Source organism: Amblyomma mixtum, chromosome 2, assembly GCF_055824585.1.
Source record: "Amblyomma mixtum isolate Tamu chromosome 2, ASM5582458v1, whole genome shotgun sequence".
Lineage (NCBI taxonomy): Eukaryota > Metazoa > Arthropoda > Arachnida > Ixodida > Ixodidae > Amblyomma > Amblyomma mixtum.
Window position 1 is genome coordinate 252,272,710 of NC_143013.1, and position 23,411 is coordinate 252,296,120.

Here is a 23,411-nt window from a genome sequence, read left to right on the forward strand (position 1 = left end):
CTCGTTCTGCGCCCCAACGATCACTTTTCAGCTTTCTGCGTGCTAGAACGAGTACACTCAGCACGCGTTAGCTCCCAGCACAGTGTAACCAGAAACATTCTCCGCTCAGAGTTGTCGATTTTTTATCACTCCATGTAATGGTCACGCCCTTGAAATTTCCCCATAAATAGCGGCACACTGCATGAGATGAGTTTGGCGAAAGACAGGACTCAAGAAATGGTGTAACTACGCACGTCCGCGGGAAACAAAATGGATACGGCTGGCGCAAAGATAAATGTGAAAGGCCCAGAAGGTATTTGCTGCCAATGGTCTAGAAGAGCCATATACAGACTTACGAAATTAAACGCGCGCCGTAGAATGCTTCTCTCAGCTAAACCGGTGGATTGTTCGAGCTCAAATTTCGCACAGAAATGACATTTTGTCGGCATAAATGTTTCATACCACATTTGTTTGGGGTACTTGCCTGAATCAATACGTAGAAGTCGGATATTTGCATTGTCTGTGCTGACGACGAAACAAAACAAGCCGCTCTCTCAGTCATTGCACCAGTGGCGCCACCTCGTTTGTCAGCCGTAGAGATTCGGCAAAGCAGAGGTGTGGAAGGGAGGGAGGGGGGGGGGATTTTGATGACGCCTTTTCACGAAAATCTTCAAATTTAGTCCAGTTTTGGCCAAACTAAGTTTTTCGTGATCACTGATGAACCAGCTGAAGAGGCGTCTTGAAACCTCCTGCAAAGCACCCCTATCATTTGCCTATTTCTGGAACACGCTGTATAACGTAACATATAACGCTCTAAGCAGAAAGGAGTAAAGAGGGAGTAAGCTGTCCTTTTGCGCACTCGGAGATTGCGCTAGAGGATAGCTTACTCCTTTTCACTCCTATATAGGCGTATTGATGTTTAGAGTGTACAGATCATGGTGGTTATGATGATGATGATGGTGGTGATGACGACACATCTATGGCTTCTTTAGAAACCGCGCTCGCATTTAAAAAAATCTGTGGACTTCAATACCATTTTAATAATTGAACTTCTTTTGAAAACAAAATATATTTCTGCACAACAAGTGGCTGATGCTGGTTTAATCCAACGACGACGCCCGGTAGGGGGGGGGGGGGGGGGGGGGGGGGAGCTTGGCCAAACCACTTGTGTTATAAAAGGCAGGCACGCACACACCTTGTTGCTCTGATTGGGGTTGATGTGGGACATGGAGAAGAGCTCCTCCAGGCCGGCGTAGTTCCCTTCTTCGACGGCGCAGAACAGGGCGGCCACCACGAAGTTCTCGTCTTGCTGCGAAGAGGGAAAGAAACGAGGTGGGGGATCAGAACGAGCTGCGAACACAAGGCCAAGAGCTGTCGATCTATGCCCGACGTACGGGGCGTTGTTCAAAGCGTGTAAAGTCGCCTATCCGGGTTGCGTTGACACGCAAGCTGAACGGTAAGCAGCGAGGCCATGTAGGAAATATGCTGTGCTTCCGACACGCACGATCGAAACCTTGGCAGACACGTTGCGCAGTCCCGGCGAAGGCAGTCGCAAAAAAAAAACGAAAAAAAAAAAGTAACGAACTGCCGAGCCGGAAGACCTTCGCAATCTTAACGACCAGCACAATAGCGGACCTATTTCTTTATTTCGGTTGTCACACGAGCAGCCAAACCAGACTCCGTTGCATGTAGCTTTAAAGACCATCTTGTCTTTTTTTTTCGTTTTTGTTACTTATTTTGTTCATCCAGCGTGTGCAGTCGCGACGGTACTGACACGTACCACGCTTTTGTGTACGCCGTTCAGCGATGTACTATGCAGTCTGTAGATTACGTATAATCAACTCCTTGCTTTAATTGTGGAATGCGTGGATAAAATTTCAGTCGTATAGCCTAAATGGGTGCATGCGCCACTGGACCTAAATTTGAATGGTATATTTGCTAATAGCGCACGCAAACTGTCTACACTTTCCAGTGCTCGCTGCATAATGGCCGAAGACGTAAAAAAAAAGCTGATCACAAACACAGCTTGCGCGAACTAACAGCTGTTTACTTATTAAGGAACACGTGCAGCGCGATTAAAACCGAATAACATACACAGCTTTGAAAACGCAAAAAAACAAGAAATTTCCCTCTCCACTTTCATAGGTGAGGGAAATGCGAGTGGGAGAGGCTAGACGAAGGGAGGGTGACACGCGACGGGTGACGGGTCACGGATGGCAGAGTGGAGAGAGGGAAATCACCCTTTCCTCTTCGTGGGCTAGCCACTAACGAAAACCCGTTATGTGGTAAAGCCATCATAAGTAATAACCTACGCGAAGGGTTTATACATATTGTGCTAGCGCACATATATTATATTTAGTTTAACGAAGTAAATCGGGGGTTAATCGTTTTTCGCGAAATGTACAGCGCCATAAAGCATATTGAACCAACTGTAGTTCTCGCTTTTTTTTTTTGTATAACCACGTCTAGTCAAGCTAGTCCAAGAAAAATTGTGTATGCTTTGCAAATCGAAGTGAAATCAGAAAATAGAACTCGCTTGCAATTCACAGAATATATTCTACACCATTCAGTGTAAAAGTCGGAACACTAACACGATTACAGCGTTGCCGATAAATGCAAAACACGATTTACTCAAAATCAAGAAAAACAAGTTATAATAAAAACAACGCCATTCCACACATCACCTCTGCTATCCCGCCCCTTGGAGTACATCGCGCGTATGTATCTTCTAACAGGCGCTCCAGAAGTCCTAAAAGATGTGCTACATCTCGTAAGCTGCGTGCTTTGTCTTTTTTTTGTTTTTATCCTTGAGTGCGCACTGAAACAAGCGGTAATACCTCCGACACGGAAAGAAAACAGCTTAAAAGTCGGTAAGCTACTGTGCCCGATCGTCAATTAATTCTGCGCGTATTAGCTACAAGATCTAACATTTCATCGCGATGGCATGAGCGTACATTACAATGCAGCCGCTCGATGAAATCCTTCGATCGGCACCAACAAGCACCAAGAACAGCATGCTTCTCAGATTAAAGCGATAAAAGTATCCGGGCCAAGGGGAACGCAAAGAGTCACGGAGAACAGCTAGAATCCAGAGAGGAAAGAAGACACTGGGAAATTGGGTCGTCAAACTCGAAAATCGATACTGCATTGCAAGGAAGCATGCAAGCACTGCAGGTCGTGCTTATTACATGCATGTCTCCCCCGAGGGTAATTTCAAAAGGCGGCCAACCATGCGCTGACATAATATGCACCGAAGCCTAAATATTTGTCTACACATAAAACCAACTACACCTACCGTAACCGGCAGTGCAGCGGACCACGTAGTCATCGACCGATCAAGCGCGGCGTCATTTCAGGCTTCATAACTAGCCCGCACCAAACGAATAACGCGAACTGACGCTGAAATGCCGTGCTCTCACCCAAAAGTCAACTATTACAGCTGTGCAAAAGGCGAGCGCACGAAGTTTTATAAAGCATAAATTTGTAAGTGCGTTAACGAGCCACGCCCGGCGAGTCGACGAACCTCACCGGCTCGCGGACACCAAACAGTTCGAGGAAAACAATGGAAGGAATGCAAGATAGCTTGGACGCAAACAGCTCCTCGCTCCCGCCTGCTCCGCTATCTCGGTCATGTGAGCATAAAACAGACTCGTTTACGGTCCACATTTCGTAAAAGCACCGCGCCACGTTCAGCGCAAATGCGCGCGCTGAAGTCCGGAACGCGCTGCACATCGTAAAACCCGCGAAACGAAGTGCATCAACCGTGCACATATCCCGCGGGAGCATGCAGGGAGGGGATACACACTAAAATAGACAGAACAGCACCATGCACGAGCGAAAGCAACAAAAACGCTCGAGATACACGCTCCACGCGTGCGTAGTAGTACGTGCGGCGGCGGCTCTGGGGTGTAGTGTACGGTTAACGTTACCGTGAATGGACCGGCGCCCCCGGCGACCCGGGCGAGACGGCCTTGCTGCGCGTCCAGCCTGACGCTGCCCTTTCCGCGAATGCCCGGCTCGGGAAAACCCGGAACCTTCCCTCCGCCTGGGCTCGCCTCGTTTTCTTTTCCGTCCCTCCCGACCCGGGATGGTCGATCAATTTTGGGCGCGCGTGACGTCACACGCGCCGCCACTCGACGACTCAAGTTGCAAAAAGCACAACACCCACAACGACTCCAAACTAGGACTCGCAGATTGTCGCGCCACCTATTAAGATAAATTCAAAGCTAAGAAACAATTTTCAGTCACGCGGCATTGCTGAATGCTTTGCTACTAGAAGCCCAAAGGCGGTGCGCACGTCTGATCACCCCAGAAAGGTTGTCAACAGTAAAGGTCAACGCTATAAGCTGAATGCCCTGGTTGGTATAATGCGTTTCGCCGTTGTATTGTCTGCGCCTAGGACAATCAGTCACGTGACGCGGCCCTGGTAATAATGATAAGCGCATGCGCGCTCGCACGAGCCCGCGCCTCATTCTTTTTTCAAACAGCAATGTTGGGAGCCATGCGCATATTTCCCTGCAATCTAAACTCCTTGTTTCTTTTACATTATTTCATTCTGAGAAGGACGACGTTAGGAGAAACCTTGAGAGGTAACGATAAGCAGTGAGCGCAGTACTGAAAAACCCGAATGCTCCCTATTTAATTGCAGTCTTAAAACAATGCTGCAGCAATAAACCCGTGCGCACGCAAGATATTATTCTTGCGCCCAGCTGGTATAGAGCCTGTCACACGCGAGCGACACGTAGTACACAAAACTTGTAAAAGTAATTAATTAAAAATAAATTCATAAATTTAGTGATTTTTTTTTTAATATTGACTAATAAACTACTGCGGACACCAAGTCTAAGCAGGGTGGGCGTACAGGTTAGTGAAATCACAAAGAAGCAACATGGAAAAATAGGCACAAATAACACTAGTTGGTTTGACCTCACAGCGCATTTGTTTTGTTATGAGACTCCAATCTGTCATTGTGCACGGAAAAAACGAAAACTTGTGTCTTTTTTAAAGCAAAGATAAGGGTTAGAGAAACAGGGTGGTAACGCCGAGTTTGTCCAGTAGATAACGGCGTTATGTATAATGAGAGGTCCAGACCCAGTTCGTTACCTAATAAGAGACAAAAAAATTGTAACCTAATCTTCTTTTCTTCGAAGTTGAAGCCATTCGATTTCATTAATTTGCACTGAAGTGGTGGAGGAGTATTATTTGCATACTTATCAGAGATTATCAGAGATAAACCTAACAGGCCTCCTCTGTATTACTTCCAAGTTTTTTTTTATCTTGGATTTAGTATACGGGTCCCACACTAAGCAACCTTATTCAAGTTTAGGTCGTATTACAGAAGAATAACGAAGTAACCTATTGTCAGGAGGGGAATTTTTCAGTTCTCGTCTTAAGCAACACAATTTGCGAGATGAGGAAGAACAAATATCGTTTCCATGCAAGTTCAACGATAGATTGCTCGTTATAGTTACATCAAAGTATTTGTAGTTAGATACTTGATCAAGAGGGAATGAACCTAATCTGTATGTGCAGCTACGCACTATGTTTTTTCGGGTCGTCGGAAGATACAAAGTTTTGTTAGCATTCAGAACCATGCCCCATTGGTCGCACCATTTCAAAACATTGTTCGTAGCATTGTTCAGGTAATTCTGATAATCCTTATTCGCAGCTTCTGTGAATAAAATATAGTCGTAGACGAATATGCACATATATATGCTAACCACTTTAACAATTTGAATGCCAACAGCGCAAACGACGCAGACAAAGTAGAAGAAAACACAGGACAAGCGCTGACTCACAACTGAAATTTTATTCAAGGAAAGTAGTACATTTTATAGAAAAAGTGGCCAACTTATCAGCTAGTAAACACAACCCATGTTTCTACGTGGCATCAAGGTATGCAACCTCACTGTCATATAATGAACCTCACTGTCATATAATGAAATAGATGGCTTACTGACGCATAACCTTGTTTTTTTCCTCATGTGATATGCTTCCATAATCTCACGTGTTAATCGGGACGGGTGTTTGTAGAGGATATCACACTAAGACAATGAAGGAAAACAAGATTGGCAGTCTCGAACATGGTCAACTAGATTATTAGATTTGTTAGCTTCCAGATTATTTGCAAGCTCTTTCAAACGTGTATTGATGCAACGCCCCGTCTGCCCGATATATATTTTTGTCCTGTGTTTTCTTCTACTTTGTCTGCGTCGTTTGCGCTGTTGGCATTCAATATGTACCACCAACTCGCCCGTTTGGCTATAGTGTTGAACTTTAACAATATCACATGGGAGAGGCCTTTGCCCTGCAGTGGGCGTAGTCAGGCTGATGATGATGATATCAACATTAACATTTATTCGCAGCTTCGAGACGCGCGATTCGCTACCCCAAGCTGTCTTCTTTCAAAGTACCTCAGCCCCCTTTTTTTCTTCCCCAACGAGAAAGATCCTCCATGCGCTAAAACTACACCCCCAATGTGGACACCACTGCTGATCATTATTAAATGCCCTCGCCAATCGAATGCAGAGAAAAACACGCACTAAAGTAGTTGATCTGATTCGAGTGCCTGAGACGTAAAAGAAAGACGTAAAAATAGAAATGGAGAGAGTGACATCAGTAGAGAGCTTGGGAAAAAACTCTTACATCATGTCATGTCAAAACTGGCGAGCCTAATTAGGACGGCACTATCATCTTTCTCGCGTTAGCTCCCACGCGAGTCATTAGATCCGAACTTTCGCCCCCTTGCCTTCTTTTGCGTGTGCGCGGTTACGGGTCGCATTCGTCCTTTGTTATAGCGTCTGCATATGCCTTCGACCACAAATGGCTCTATCTCGGTCAGCAGCAATAGTCGCCATTGTTGGACCGCATGCGAACGGCGTGACCGGAGGTTCGTATGCGTGCATGAATGGGCGCCCTGATTAGCTCTTGAATTACCGCAGCCCGTCGTTTGTCATTTATTGTCGGACGTGTACGTGGCCTCGACGATCAGCCGCCAACGCTGAGAACGAATAATGGCGTGGGCATTCGCAATTAAGACCCAGTGAGAAGCAGCGAGCAGGAAACAATCAGCGAGTGCGCACAGTACGCGTATCTCGACTGCTGGGACAAATGCAGCTCGTGTGAGAGTACTTATAACCAAGCATCGCTTTGCGAAGCAAACGGGCACGGTCCGCTTCCTAACAGACCGCACGTTGCATGCCATCCACGTCGAAGTACAGAAGTGGTCTCGCATGCTTAATGGTAGGACTGTTTCTACACAGGCCGGAAGTGTTCCTGCTTAGTTGAAAAAACAATTAATTCAGGGCTATTTTTTCGTAAAGGACGGACAAAAAAAAACGCACATGACGAGACGGGCACTGACTACAACTATGTTCACTAAAGTGCACACACTTTTCTTTCGCTACACAGTAGGCCGTACGCGCATGCGCACGCATGAACGGAGTGAACAAAATGGAAAAAAAAAAACGTGCAGATTTAAAAAAAAAACTAGTTTTTTTCAGAGGGTCGCCTGGACATTGATGTGTCACTAATGAAAGTATTGCCTCTCGCAGCGATAAAAAAAATCTTTCTGACAGCTTATGTCCTACATAGCCCGTGTGTCACTTCGCGACGTTAAATCCCGCCATACACATACCTTTTGAGGCTCCCGGTCTTTATATAAAACCCTATCTAAAGCTTTTCATGCGTCGTCAGAAACAGTCAAGCTGATTTGCACACGGCTTCGAAGTTGGGCAAATTGGTAAAATGCTCGAGGAATAGAAATAGCGCGGATACAGGGACAAAGAGAGAAAACAGGTTTACGATCGCCGGCTATCAACTAAAATAAGCCTTTTCCTCTTAGTTTTCATTTGCTTCATGTATTTCTTCGGCCGAGAAAGAAAGTGACGTCTCTTTATTTTCGCCGGTCGCAGAGCAGGTGTCCGCTGAACATGCAGAGGTTTCAGCAGGCGGCACCAGTTTTATTTCTAGTGCGACAGCACTATTTAACGGTGTCAAACCCAACCAAGAATATTGTGTGAAGCCTCGGAGTAACTCGGGTAAGCTCGGGTTAGTTCGGATGAGCGTCACGCAAGCTGCAGCCAGTGGAAGGAAGCTCGGGAAAGTTCGGAGGAGCGTTGTAGCCAATGGGAGGAAACTCGGGTAATTTCGGAGGAGCGTTGCAGCCAATGGGAGGAAGCTCGGGTAAGTTCGGAGGAGCGCCGCGCCAGCTGCAGCCAATGGGAGGAGGGCGTCGCGCCAGCTGCCGCCGAGTGGAGAGAGGGTGCGAAGATGACGAGCGAGAAAAGCGCCTTCGTGGACATGCAGATGCCATCAAGAAGAGGCGAAGAATGAATTTGTGCTTTCGCACGTCCGCTTTTTATTTCGCACACTTGCTATAAAGGCACAATATGGGCTCGCTGCATGCTAATTAAAGGAAATCATGTAAGGTGTTTTCATGCAGGAACCGGAGAAGGTTCCTGCTCTTATCATTGTCGGTCAGCCACTCGTTTTTACCGTTTTATTATCATCATTTCTGTAATAAACCCCCTACCGCGCTCCTTTTACCGCAACATCAGCGGGACGCAGCGAGAGCTGTCCGGGAAGCGTGCGATTAATTCACGCCTGCACCGCGTGGAGCCGCTGATCGAAGGAGGAAGATAATAAGAGGAAGAGTGTGACGGTAAACATTTATGAAGAAGAATAAACAAGAAACGTGAGGAGGCTCTCTGGGGGCGAGCGCGAGCGGGCACGGATCGCTGCGGGGAGGGGAGGAGAGGGCTGTAGTCCTTCCCTTTTAGCGCCGCCGGCGCCGAGGTCAGCGCACGCGGCGTCGCAGTGCGGAACACGCTTTCATAACGCGCGTCGTCTTTCGCCGCCATTCCAGGTCGCCGCTGGCGTGGCGAGGTCACGGGGCCGACGCCGCGACGGGGAAGCCGATGCTGCTGCTGCTTCTCTGCGATGCGTCTCCCGCAGCGGGCGGCTGCGGGGACAACATTCCCTCTCCACTGAACCCTTCAACGACGCCGATGTCAGCTGATGATGAGCAGAACCGCCGATAGGGAACTACCGCTAATAATAATGGCGGCGAAGGACATGACGCTAATCACCGGAACAACAACAGCGCAGCAATAGAAGCAATATCACTCTTCATCTTAGGGAAGAAGATGAAGAGTGATATTGCGTCTAAATATTCTCGCGTAGCGGCTCTGTGTAATCTTTTATTATTATTATTATCATCATCATCATCATCATCATTATTTATTATTATTATTATTATTATTATTATTATTATTATTATTATTATTATTATTATTATTATTATTATTATTATTATTATTATTATTATTATTATTATTATTATTCAGTTCTTTTAACTGTCTTCCCTCAAGAAACCTTTTCACAATTTCTTTGAGCGTCAGATTTTCATTTTTTAAATTACAAAAAATGCAAGCAACGGGTAGTTAGTGCCTGACAGAAGTACGGGCTACTAATTTTCACAGATGGGAAAAATATCGCACCAGAGCTGCGGCAATACAATACACATCGCATCAAAGCTCTAAGTAAAGTTATAAAAGAGAGTGCGTAAGCGGACAGCTTGCTCTAGTTTTGCTCCTTTATGCTTTGAGTACATGTATAGGTGCATTTCTTCATTCCACCTGCCGTCGTGGTTCAGTCGGGCTTTCGGCTGTTGATAGATCGCGGGATCGAATTCCAGATACCATTTCGTGGAGACGAAAGGCAAAAAAGCCCTTCACTAAGGTGTCCTACATAGCCCGTGTGTCGCTTCGCGACGTTAAACCCCACATACCACTTTCTTCCTCCACACTCTCGCAAACAAAAAGAAAGTAATGTTAATGTTGATAGCGTAAGAACTACGTACGCTGGATAAGCTAAAGCTCTGTTGATGTTGTGCGTGTCATCGTTACGTGTGTGCACGGCTCAGCGACAGTGGTTAAAAATAATTAAGGGAACAGGGTCGGCTGACCAAATTGCACTTTCCTGAACCTAAATGACGGGTCGCAGTGCAGTCGTACGCAATTGCAACGCTAACGTGTTCACAAATGGCCGCGGCACACCCCCTAAATTGCGTACCTAGAGCTGCGTGCGAGCGCAGTTCAGGCCTCGGAACATTACTCCACTTATTTCTGCTCACGTTAGTAGAACGACGTTCGTGGTTTTCGGCGGGCGCCATCGTAACGGCACATGCGAAGTTGGGTCGAACGCTTGATCTACTTTCGAAGCACGCGGGAAAGTGCGCTGTCCGCAATGCCTCGCATAACCTTCCTGATGCTTAACTTCGAGGGCACGGGGAGAGAATCTGGAACTGCGGGGTTAGTGCGTTCTAGCAAGAAGCGCAAAATAAATAAAATAAATACAAGCGCTCCTGGACGACCCTGGAATACGATAACAATGTTTGTGGAGCACAAATTTTACAAGAACCACGGAGAGATTGAGGAATCTAACAACTATTTCTCCTATTTGCTGTAACGAAAAGCTACTATTTCGCTCTCACGCAGTGAATCTTCAGTGCCAGCAGTACGCAGGGTGACATTGAAATATTGAAACAAATCACACGGCTTTATGAAGCTTCAGGTAATTGAAAGGCAGAAATTAGTCTATTGGTCTATTCGGGTTTAACGTCCCAAAGCAACTCAGGCTATGAGAGACGCCGTAGTGAAGGGCTCCGGAAATTTCGACCACCTGGGGTTCTTTAACGTTCACTGACATCGCACAGTATACACGGGCCTCTAGAATTTCGCCTTCATTAAAATTCGGCCGCCGCGGCCGGGATCGAACCCGCGTCTTTCGGGCCAGCAGCCAAGCGCCGTAACCACTGATCCACCGCGGCGGGTGCAAGACAGAAATACTACTGTGCACGAAAAATATGCAGGCTCTGATGCTGTGTGTGCGTGCGTGTGTGTGTGCGTGCGTGTGTATGCGCGCGTGCGTGTGTATGCGCGCGTGCGTGTGTATGCGCGCGTGCGTGCGTGCGTGTGTGCATGTGTGTGTGTGTGTGTGTGCGCGTGCGTGCGTGCGTGAGTGTGTGTGCGCGCGTGCGTGCGTGAGTGAGTGTGTGTGTGTGTGTGTGTGTGTGTGTGTGTGTGTGTGTGTGTGTGTGTGTGTGTGTGTGTGTGTGTGTGTGTGTGTGTGTGTGTGTGTGTGTGTGTGTGTGTGTGTGTGTGTGTGTGTGCGTGTGTGTGTGTGTGCAAGCATGCGTGTGCGCGTGCGTGTGTGTGTACAGAAGTGCTACAATATCAGATAACAGTGCTACAGTGTTATATGATAGCGACGACGGACTATTTCAAACCGGCCGCACAGCCGCTCTACAACACCATTTTTCGGGGACAGCCCCTGCTCAAGTACGAGGAAATTCAGTGCAATTAAGAATTTTGCGCCAGCGCGCCACGTTGTATACTTCTATAAAGCTCGATATCACTTTTACAAATTTCAGTTTCTCCGCGCGAGGTCTGCTTCGGTCAAGGGAAACAAGCAAGCAATCTGAGAGATAAAATGCAGGAATGACGATACGTGAGCGGAAAGCGCTATAGTGCGGCTTAATTCGTCTAAGGCCGCAATCTGGGACGTTGCGCACTCGCGAAAGGGAGAAAGAGCGAGGCGCTGCTCGGGGACTTATCTCACGCAATCATCCAACTGCTCCGACTGCCTCCACGCCCTCATCTTCTATAAAGAAGGCCCCGGTTCCCTCGAGAGCAGCCGGTTAATGAGCGCAGATGCCCCTGAACCGCGCACCTCCGTGGCTAGCTGTGAGATCAGACAAAGGAACCTCGCGAGTAGCATACTGATAAGCCATCTCAGAATTGATTCAAGCATTAATTCTTGTGTTTGTCTGGCCCTTATTATCTTGCCCGTGCAATACACGAATGCATTCCCAACATTCGCTTCCAGATATGAACGCGATGCAAGGTGCATTCGAGAGGCCGCAACAAAAAATTCAAAATTTGGGTGTACTTTTTTAATGCGCGAATTTCGATTTGCATTGAATTGCGGCTTAACTCTGGAAGCAATCACATAAGTTGATCGGCGGGAAATAAGGTTGCTGGTGAGCAGAATAATTTAAGTGCTTGCAACATGTATTGCTAGTAGAAGCTGCTGCACTTATTCTTGTACTCCGTTCCTGTACATATTCTTGCACTGTAAAAAAAAATATAATAAGGGGGTTGGGGGATACAGTTTCATCTAAGACATTTCTCTGCATGCAAACTCTGTTGTAAATTCTGCATGAGTGTCAAACCGCTGCTTGCCACAGGGTGGCGTGACCTCGTCAGGCACTTTTCCGCCTTTTGTCACGTCCCCCAAGACAATAGTTTTGTATTATTGTCTTGAATAAAAAATGATTGATTGATTGATTGATTGATTGATTGATTGATTGATTGATTGATTGATTGATTGATTGATTGATTGATTGATTGATTGATTCTTGTGCAGAGTGGAAGAGGGCTACAGGAAAGAGCGGGTACACCACCAACCCTCGACAAAGCAAACGAAGAAAAGAGATCCAACCGTCCGTATGTTACTCATTCGGCTCAGCTACAGCAAAAAAAGAAAAATAATGAACAAACAGAAGTCCGATTTAGATTAATCGTAAAAATTGCGAGGACACTTTGGCAAAAGTGTTGAGAGGCGAAAGCCGAGGACAGTATGCCGTGACGACTTCCGGTGGATGTGACGTCACATTGCTCCCGTGGCTATATCGATACTGAAATTATACATATTTCGGGGATCTTAAGTGCTAATTTCGCTTAATTACACATTTTCCCATCTAATTTGACACAAATTCGACGTTTTTCCGACCATTCTGTGATAATTTTCACTATGCCGTGAAGACTTCCGGTGGATGTTACGTCACACCGTTCCCGTGGCTATATTGACGTCCGCGCTATTTCGACACAACTTCGATATTTTTGCCTATACTTGATTAACTAATTAATATACAGTCATCAAGCTTGGCTTCCAGGTTCGATTTTTCGTCCTCTATCTGAAGCAATCATTGGTTTTCTTGTCTTTATTAATTCCCGAGTTAAACGCGTGTGGCACCCTCTGCTAACGGACGACAGTATGAGCCATTAAAGGCTTTCGCCCTAAAAGAATAGACGGAGCAAACAGAAGCGCAGGCCCTTGTCTACGTCTTTAACAGCGAGCTCTAGGAGCTTCGTAAGCGGAGGCAGCTGTGAGAAAATAACACAAGTATGTCCTCGCTCTCGGCAGCAAAGCGCTAAAGAGGAGACCGCTGAAAACGTCACCGTCCGTGTTTTGAGGGTATATACTACCTTTTTTTTTTTTTTTTCGGGGTAAAGAAACACTGAAGTAGACGCGGCTGCTGTATTTTATAAATTTCGTTGCGTACACTGCCTGACGGAGTACACACATTCTCTAAACAGTTTCACAATTTTGCTTTAACTCCAAAGCTACCGCTGGCGCCAATTAATCCGGGCCGCAAGCTCAAGAACTAGTTACTTACGTTTGGTTTAACGAAGCACGCGTAAGAAAAGCCATTATGCATGTACCAAACGTAGACTCGATCCCGGTCGCGGCGACTGAATTTCTTTGGAGGAGAAATTCTAGAGGCCCGTGTACTGTGCGATGTCAGTGCACGTTAAAGAACCCCAGGTGGTCGAAATTTCCGGAGCCCTTCACGGCGGCGGCTCTCATAGCCTGAGTTGCTTTGGGACGTTAAAACCCCATAAACCGAACCAAACGTAGACTTAAACATGCGCCTGTATTTTTTTTTTAAAGCAAGAACATGTTCAACGCTGAAAAGCCTTAGTTTATTAAAAATGTTTCCTTACAGAAAAATAAACCTGACACAGAGCAAGGAGCTCGCAAATGGGCCCTCTTCAAGAAGCAAGCCCCACGTGACAAATAATCGCGAGAGATACTTATTCCGTAAGAACGCTTTCTTTTTTTTTTTTTTACAAAACACACGCCCAAAAACTGTTCTCACGTTCGGTCTGTAAATGGCTGGCACTTTTCTATTGCACACCGCGTTGTCACGACGGCCTGAGTCACGGACGCGAGCAAGTCACGAACCGTTCTTACATGCGAAAAGTTTTCACAGTTCGGTCCCTGATTTTTTGGCCCCGGCTATTGCCTCCCTATAGCTGTCAGCGCAAGCAGTTCGTTAGGCTAGGCACAGACGCCCGTTTCCCGCTATTCATAGCCCGGCATTACGTAAATCTTTCGTCTCCAACATCGTGTACAATGGGGGTACGTAGTAAAACTGCCGGTTCGATCTACCGTTACAATAGAGACTTCGTTAGACGAAATGCTCTCTCCAGTAACCATGGCAACACACCTTGAGAGGGGCGAGTCTCCCAAGTCTCCCCAGAAACGTGACCCCCATTCAGCGAGGCGCAGCGCGCGCAAGCCGTATGCGAAAAGGAGCACATTTTCCCGCGAAAGATGGCGCGAGTCTTTCTCCGCAGGTCCGTGTTTACTCTCTACAAGCACATGGAAATGAGGCTGCAAAGAGTCTCTGCCGACTGGGTCGCATGAAAATGAGCGTGCGTGCTTCGCCTCACACGACGGCCGGATGGCATGCACGCAGGGAGTTGGCCCAAGAAGCCTCGGCCGTACGTTTCAACAGAGCGTGCCTGCACGCGCGGCCCCGAAGAAACACGTCGCGGAGACATAGTAGCATTGGCTGTCGCTCAAAGCCGCTTGGAATGCGGAAAAAGAAGAAGGCATTTAAGAGAGTCACACGAAGTCCGGCGCAAATGTTTAAATGGGTAAGACATCCCTTATAAAAATTTCTTTACACAGTCTGTAGACTGTCCACAGACTTTTGTCTTTATAAAGTCGATAGATTCTATATAGACAAATTCTACAGACTAGTCTAAAGACAATAGAAATCCTATAGCCAGTCTTTAGATAATCTATAGATTTATGGCCATGTACTTTAGTAGACTCTTTTCTATAGACAGTCTATAGACTATGAATAGACAAAAACGAAATATCTACAGGAGGGCAATAGAGTCTATAGGAAGTCTATAGAGTGTCTATAGACCATTTTTGTAAGAGGAGGGCAGGATTATCAAAATGCACGAGGTTGCACACAGCGCAAAACGGCCATCCTGCACAAAAAAATGGCAATTGGGTTTCTTTGGATCATAGTATGCTACTGTGGAGACATCATAAACTCAGAAGGAACCCATTATGTAATGTGTTTTCGCGAAAGCTAGACATCGGGAATGCCGCTAGTGCGAATAAACGTTTTTGGAAGTAAAATATAGGCGGGTTCTAAGCGTACATAACTCTACTTGTGTGGCTGTACGTATTTAGTGTTGTTACATTACTTCCCGCCATTTGTAAGGCTCTCACATAGCACACGGTAGCGTTATTGTATATCGCGCGATATTTCCATATCTTAGAAATAAGGTGCACAGAACGCTACTGAATCGTTCGAACAGTGTTCCAGAACGTCTATTTGTTAAAAAAAAAAACGCAGAAACACAGTCACCCTCAAAGTGCTACAATCGGTGTTCCAGGGATCTAGTCAGAGCAGCATTATGATAGTAGCGCGTCATTTTGGTCACGTTGGCTTACCTAACGGCATGGGCAGCCGGTTGAGCCTATGCTCTGAAGGCAGCGAAACCACAAGACAACGTATACCACAGTATAGTTGTTACCAAAAAACCTCCATCAATCCTAGTAACCACCCCAAACCAAGACGCATTTTTCTATTATTATTTATTTCCCCGCAGCGCTGTACGCTTAAACGCGCATGATGCATAACAAGCCTGCCCTTGAAAACTCGATTTCGGTATTGTCGAATATTTTACGACGTATGAAATCATCTTTAGTGCTGTAAAACACTGGGCACGGCTCATAATCTCGTCTCAGCATCTGAGGCTTAATTCAGCGGAGCAATGATTCCACAGTTAGAGTGCCTTTTTTTTTTCCTCTTTCCATACACTTTCCCCCGCAATCATTACACCACGTCTACGCCTTAGGCGCTGGTAAGCAATCCTGTGGCTACAGCGCAATATAAGCGACAAGGAACTTTCAATCATTCGCGTATAACGACGCTAGTAACTCAGAGGGCCAGATTCACAAGACCACAATTACGTGCACGCAGCTCGGTTTACAATGCCCTGGCAACCGTGCGGCGGCCATTTCAGACAGCCAAACAAGCGCAGTACCCACAACACTGACTGATCACTAACCGACTTTGCGTACAAAGAAAGTCTTGCGAACCCGGACCGCTATTCTTATCAAGCTGGTTTACAACGACTCAGGAAAGGGGGGGGGGGGGGGGGGGGATCAGAGTAAGCGCTGTTCGCACACATGCAACGACTCGTAAGTACACGGAATTCTGGTTGGCCCGCGATTATGAGCCCGGCTGGCTAGCCAGCTAATGACCTCTGTTAACGATGTGGCCCTGTATATATATAGACAACTGTTCATACTCCATCGTTATAGTACGCAAGTTACTTTCGGCATGCCTCTTCCGTTACTTGTCTTTTTTTAATCCCAAGCGACTTCATCTCTAACGAAAGCCAAAGGAAACGTCTATCAGCGACAGAGCGCTGCGCGCCCTTCCACGTTAAGCAACGATCGCAAGAGTAGCGTCGAAATATAATGGAATCGCTGCAATTACTGCACCCAGCGGTACGTGCGCATGGAAATGGATGGGGCGTGAGAGAGAGAGAGAGCGAAAGAGCTTACATCCCCGTTGGCAACGCTCGGCCCGCCACACGAGTCGTGACTCGAATGCCACCCCGCGGTTCTCGCATGCAAGGCTCGAGCCGCTATTTTCCGACGGTATCCGCCACCGCGTATGGAGGAAGTTTCGCGGCGGCAGAAATTTAAAACTGGCCGGCAGCTCACGCACACTGTACCAATTTACGCGCACGACGGAACTGTACTTGTACGAGCCGGCGGCTGCATGAGCTTCTTCGCTTCCTCCCCGAGTGATGCAATTTGCCGGACCGCGCTACACGCCGCCTCGCTCGTTAATTGCGTGCAGCGCTGTCAACACCGCGGCACGCACCGAGAAAATAACGATGCTGCCGCCGCTAACGCGGGAGATAATGGGCCGGCTTCCATCAAATTCAGGAGGCCGCATATAGCAACCCCGTATACGCGAGGAACTTCTCAAAGGCTTCTCCAGCTAAGTGCGGAGCGCATATGCTTGGAGCGAAGCGGATGCGGCCGGCTTAAAGAAAGGCCATTGACGGCAGCCCGCGTGCGGCGTTGTTTTTTTTTATGTTATATATTTGCCCACTTCAGTCGAAGTGGGTGAGCTACACGGATGCGCTTCTGACCGAGCTGAACGGAACTCCTGCGGCGGTGAGCTTTCAGGCTGGTCACGCGCACGGCGTCTCGCGGAAGATTCACGGCCTTTTTATGTTGCTGCCGGGCGCTCGGTGCATATATGGTATATGGCAACCCCCGTTCTCCCTCTTACCTGAAAACTGCAGGGTGCGTAGCATGCGATTCCCACTTGCTTGAATAAGTGTAGACGGTGGGATAACCCCGCGGGTGTTTCGCAGCATTAACGGCTGTTAAGTGCCCGCTACCTTGTGGCACGCCTATCATCCAGCGCGAATCGCGGTAAAGATTAAGGGGCTTGCCAGGAAAATTACCAGGCGTTTATGTTTGACGCGCCCCTCATTTCTAGTCTCAGGGAGCTGGTTCTCCATCTTAGAACTTGATGAACTAGTCAGTGCATATCGGAACATGTAAAAATAATAAAAAAAACTAGCGCCATTCAGAGGGACTTCTACAGGGAGAATAGCCCGAAGAGAGAGCTGGTGGGGCGTGTGTTTATATATATATATATATATATATATATATATATATATATATATATATATATATATATATATATGCATGCACTGCATGCAATATCAGACAGGAGGAAAATACGAAACAGCGAACAGGGTAAACGCTTACAGTGCGCCAACAGAACGCACTGACTTCTTTGTGTAGCTGTTTTAGAGGCAAATATACTAGGTAAACAATGTACGGAAAATATTCAACGCAGATTCTACCGCGCGCAAGTTTTTGCCAGCTTTCGAAAACCACATCCGATCAAATACGCGCTGTCTCAGGCAAAAAAAAAAATAATAAAACTTTCGATAATAACACGCACTGCGCTGTACTTACGTAAGAGTAGGGAAAACTGGGCAAAGGAATGGCACACATGGCAGCAGTCATGTTCTCGCGCCATGTCGGTGCAACATTCGAGTCCGTTGGCGGCGCGTCGTCCAAGCCGACCCAGTCCGAGTCTCGGGCAGTGAACATTTTTATCGCTACCACGTCCAGCTCGTAGGCAAGCACAAAGCGGCGGTCGTCAGAACACGATCTCCCGTCGATGGAAACGTCGTGGCGTCATCGGATATGCATCAGACAACCGACATATTCCGTCGATTATCGACCGTACCGATCGGTTCGTCGAACAGGCGATCGATGTTCGCCGAGACACGTGCCGTTCGCATCGTGTTATTCAGCACCGGTGGTACATGGCGCGTGAACAAAGGTCCGCGTGGAATGAAAGTAGTCGGCTTACGAAGCTCTGGTTGAAACAGATACAGACAGCGTCATTCCTATTCCGCTCTTCCTATTGGCCTCGGTGAAAGGTGTCCCGAGTCAAAAACGTTGAGAACTACGGCGTTGCCTACGGTGCAAATGAAGATTGATCCATACAAAATACCTGAATGAACGGGAATTAATGATGGTTACTCCGTTTCGAGACAAAAAGAAAGAAATGAAAGCTCGAGTCGCACAGCATATGCGAATGAACGCCCCTCGGACGAAACGGAACGTATGTGCTCTCAAGATAGCTTTCTAAAGTGTGCCAGGAGTAAGCTTGTTACTACGGCCGCAGAAATCCCGAATTCGCGCGCAAAATAAGGCGGAATATCGCTGCTGAATGCGGAGTGTTGAATCCAACTCTTCAGTTCCGGACATACCCTTGGCCGGCGACCATTAGGACCGCTAATCATTCCTGCGCTTCAAAAATAGCCAGGAAGAAATTCGAGTTTTTTGTTTTCTTTTTTTCGACCCCAGCGCAACTATGGCCACACGTCTTTCCGTTCTCAGTGACGAAACTTCCTCCAGATGTGAATCCAGCAAGAAGAACAAAACCGGCCGTTTCCTCTTTTACCCTTCATCGTACGCAACCACGGAGATAGAAGCATTCCATGTACGCAACATATCCACGACAGGACACGAAGCCAGTCTCGTCTTAATAAACCCGCGAGCTCAACGTCTCATGCCAGTCCGAATTCAGGGAAATGAAAAATGGCCGACAACAACGACAGGTCACCATCACTCCAGCGCACACACACGCACAAAAACACAGCACAGATGCTCCGTAGGGTCGAAAGGTTCCGCCCTCGGCCACGGCTCTGCCCACGAAAGGCAACACCCGCGCACCATACACACGCAGCGACGAACGGCGAAGCAAAAATCGCCGGGGCCAGAGCAGACAGAGCATACACGTCAGGCCGGAAAGCGTACGTCACGAAAATACACCCGTCGCGTGCAACAGCAGAGCCCCGATGACGGCGCGGACGTCGACTGAAAAGGAAACACCGCCCCCCAACGACCAGCGCTGTCCCTCAGCTGTTCCCTCCGGGGCACAAACAGACCCCCAGACGGCCTCCATCATCCAGACCTCCCGGCTGCTCGTCCGGGGACCGCACAGACAAACACGCCAGCGAGCGCACACAAAAGAACACGCCGCCACATTAAACGCGGCGGGAGAGAACCAGAAGAGAGGACTCCCTAATGTCGGACGGGCAGGAACGGCCAGCCAGCCTGATTCGCCGAGGAGGGTCCGCCGGCCATCATCACGGCTCGTGAAACGCGCAGGAACGCGCGGCGTTGCTCCGGTGACGCTCCTCTCAACGCTACGCCGCGCACTCCCAGTCCATGTCTCTCGGGGTCCCAGCAACGAACGCGACTGCTACTACTACTGCTTGCCCGCTAAGTGCGCTTGCTGCTGCACACAAGGAAATCGAGTGGGAAGCGCAGGGGCGTTCGAAATGGCCACGCCGCGTTCGCCTCCTACAACTGTCTCCCCCGACTGCCTCCTCTTTCTCCTGTACCTGCACTCTTCGGCAGCTAAAGAAGAGAAAAGAAAGAAGTGGGGAAACAATACGGCCAGGCGGCATCCTCTTCCAAAGCGGCGAAGGCGTGGAAAGAAAAAGTCTGTACCCGATAAGACAAGGGGGCCGCGCCAGGAGTGGTACGTGCGAGTACGTACACGCACTGGAGGAAGAAACCAACAGCGTGTTGCAAAGCGAGCTAAGCACCGCCACCAGCAGCAGCAGTGGAAGCGGCAACGGGAGCAGCAGTGCGCGGCGGCAAAATGCGTAGCAGCGGCGGCAGCACCACCTCGTTGTCTCGAGCACCGGCGCGTGAAGCCATCGTTTCGCCACGCACGGGAACGAAACAATAAACGCGTGCGCAGAAACGCATGCAAGCACAAACACACGCATTGCACGGGCTGTACGCTGTAGAGAGACCTGCGGACGTATATGCACACGGCAGAGCGAAACGCTCGTTTCGGGGAACGGGCCGCTACCGAAATATTACCGTTCGGGGCCAGTGGAAAACGGCGCGAACTGCATGCGGTGCGGGGCAAAACAAAGGGAACGTTGCGCGCGAGAAAAAGTGGTGGACCGAGAAGCGGCCGCGGCTGTACGCGAGGTGCTCTGACGGGGTGCTTACGCCGTGTTACAGTCCCCCCTTTCTCTTTCTCACTCTCCCTTCCAGCCACCTTGCTTTTGTTCGTTCCATGCTTTCTCAGACATCGGTTAATCTCAATATCCCTGCGGTCTCGTCTCGCCTCCGACAGACTAATTACTCTTCGGCGATCTCGCGATGGGAGGAGCATCGGGAAGTGCATACGTGCTACAGGAGTGCTATGCGTCGCTCTCATCTTCACATCACTCAGAAGGCGTGGACGTCGTCAATCTCTCCACTATACCATAGCCTTGTACAGCTAACCGCGCACTGCCAAGCTCGCTGCTAAAGCGAAGACACGTGAAAGCGCGGTGGAATAATAAGACGTCAAGACGATGCGTAGTACCCGTCAGATGCGCCCCCCTCGTCTGGACGGCTAGCCAGGCCGATTTGACGGCTAAATATATACACGCACATAGGCGCGACCGCATGAAGGACAGACCCTTCAGCGGAGCAACGTCTCCGGGTTGCGAGGGTCATCATCACAGGGCATGCGGCGGCCCGCCGGCACGGAGAAAGTAGGACGGTGCACCTTTCGACGAAAGGAAGAGGACGCGACGACAGCAGTGTATACACACAATGCTCGTGTCCGCACTGCAGCACCACAGAAAGGCAAGCATCACAGAAAGCAACAGCGCATACGAGCAAGCCGGCCATATATGAGCATATAAGTGTATCAGCGATTTGTCTTCGCTTGCCTTCGCTTTCGGTCAGTCCCCCGGCAGTGGAGCCCAGCAACCCGCGGGAGGCTAGCTAACGACGTTTCGTGAAAGAGGACCGTTTGTACGGCGCTGTATAGACGTTATAGTTGCGCAGTCGACGCTGCGTGGCGTCATTAACTGTCGACCACAAAGTACGGTAAGTAGTATAGTCGTAATAAAGAAAAGAAGGAGCAGCGTGGGTGAGCAGCGTATTTTGTCGGAACCAGAATAGAGAAAGAAAGAAACGTAGCCCGGTCAACGATTAGCAGACGGCAATTAAGAACGCTAATGGGAAATTAATGGGGCTGGACTAGCCCCAATAGAATGAGGTTCCTGAACTCCTCTTGCGCCGCATACACCGCCGTCTGCGTTCTGCGGCGCCGTATGTACAAGTACAAGCGTTACTTTCTGCCGCAAGGAAAATTTTGTTTCCGACTCCAAGAGGTGTTTTTTTTTTCATTCGGGTGTGCTTGCTATTATTCCAAGAAAGCGAGCTTTTTGAACTACGAAATATGTTTTTCATTAGAAAAAAATGGCTGAGGCTTAGCTTAGGTTAAGCCTAGTCAGATACGAAGCATATTGTCGCCGAGTTGCATATCGAGCACGCCGCTTGGCTAGACGTTCTTCACGCTCTTCATCAGCCTCTGTAGCACGCCGAAACTTTTGTTTCTCATTCCAACGAGCAGCCCTGTCTCCAGGAGGCATCTCTATCCCGTGTACGCCTAGCAGAGGCAGGCGCACCCCCTTGTATACCGCCGCTCCAGCATCACGTGTTCACTACAGCGCACCTAGCGGCAGAAGCAGGAAACACATTGGTCGCGACGCCTCGCGCGACGGCGCGAGCTGGGGATGGCTGGGGCCCCGTTTCTCCTATGTTGTTACGTCACGCATCACGTGGTCCTCCTTGGTCGCGACGCCTCGCGCGACGGCGTGAGCTGGGCCCCCGTTTCTCATCTGCTGTGACGTCACGCACCCCGTGGTCATCCTTGGTCACGACGCCTCGCGCGACGGCGCGAGTTGGGCCCCCGTTTTTCATCTGCTGTGACGTCACGCGTCACGTGGTATGACATGGAGGTCACGAAAGGTCAATGGTAACGACACCGCCGCGCTCGAGGAGCTGGGTTGGGCTATTTTAGTACGCTTCGCATAAAAAAAAAACTAGAGACGATGTTTACTCCATTCTAATTAGAGCGAAAACACCGATTTCTGCTACGCAGACGACTACGATGAGCGACCAGTGCCGCGGGACGGAGCGCTCGAGCTAGGCCAGCTGCGAAGAGACGATTGCGCTCGGGATTGGTACCCATCAAGTTATAGTGCTACACGCGCCAAAAAAAAAATGATAAAGAATATGTAATGCACAAAACGAGAAAGGCTTGCGAAAGCTACCACGCCCGTTCAAGCTGGGTCGATCTCCGCATTTGTATACTTCATATGCTCTACGGGACACTTCCCCGCTCGCTTCACTGTTCTATGAGACTTTCCTTCCAGCATACCTAATTTCCAAAACCGGCCCTCCCCGCATGGAAGCGAAAGTATGCGGAAAGGAATATTACATTCGGATCCGGAAACGACGACGGAAGTAACGGGAAAATATAAGCCAGATTTTAAACCACGACGTACTGCATGCGTTAACCGCTCACGCAGCTAACGGGAACGTGGCGCCATCTGGCGCGTGCATAGCGTTCTGCGCATGCGCAGTGACGCCTCGCGGTTCACAATAGCGGATCGCGCTGTGCCAAAAGCTCTCTTAGACTCACCTAACGCTCCAGTCACCGCCACACAAACGGAACCGTGCTCCTCGATGAGGTGACGTAACTACACTCCTGTTTTTCAACACTCGATCCCACACAGGACTCGCTATATATGCCACGAGGCCAGAAACTAAATGCCCGTTCCGAGGCGGAGAACATATCGTGGGCACGCAACGAAGGGTATATACACAGAGCTACTCCAAGCAGACTAATCGCGTCAGCTGTTGCCATTTAACAGAAGCCTAAAGAGCTACACAAATGCCAGAGTCTGGGCGTGGCG

At 48.7% G+C, this 23,411-nt stretch overlaps 1 protein-coding gene across 2 annotated transcripts in view; it reads right to left on the minus strand.

Moving 5' to 3' along the window:
- LOC149363524 (death-associated protein kinase 1-like) overlaps positions 1–23,411 on the minus strand; it is a 168,866-nt gene that overhangs the window by 38,904 nt on the left and 106,551 nt on the right. The window contains exons 1-2 of one of the 2 annotated variants that reach the window (XM_089573522.1): positions 18,091–18,348; positions 1,175–1,288 (exon numbers count right to left, since the gene is read on the minus strand). In XM_089573522.1, coding sequence (XP_089429648.1) covers positions 1,175–1,288; positions 18,091–18,228 — 252 coding nt within the window. In that variant the 5' untranslated portion in view covers positions 18,229–18,348. Of the gene's footprint in view, positions 1–1,174; positions 1,289–18,090; positions 18,349–23,411 lie in introns of those variants that run through there. The other variant, XM_089573523.1, reaches the window with a different exon arrangement.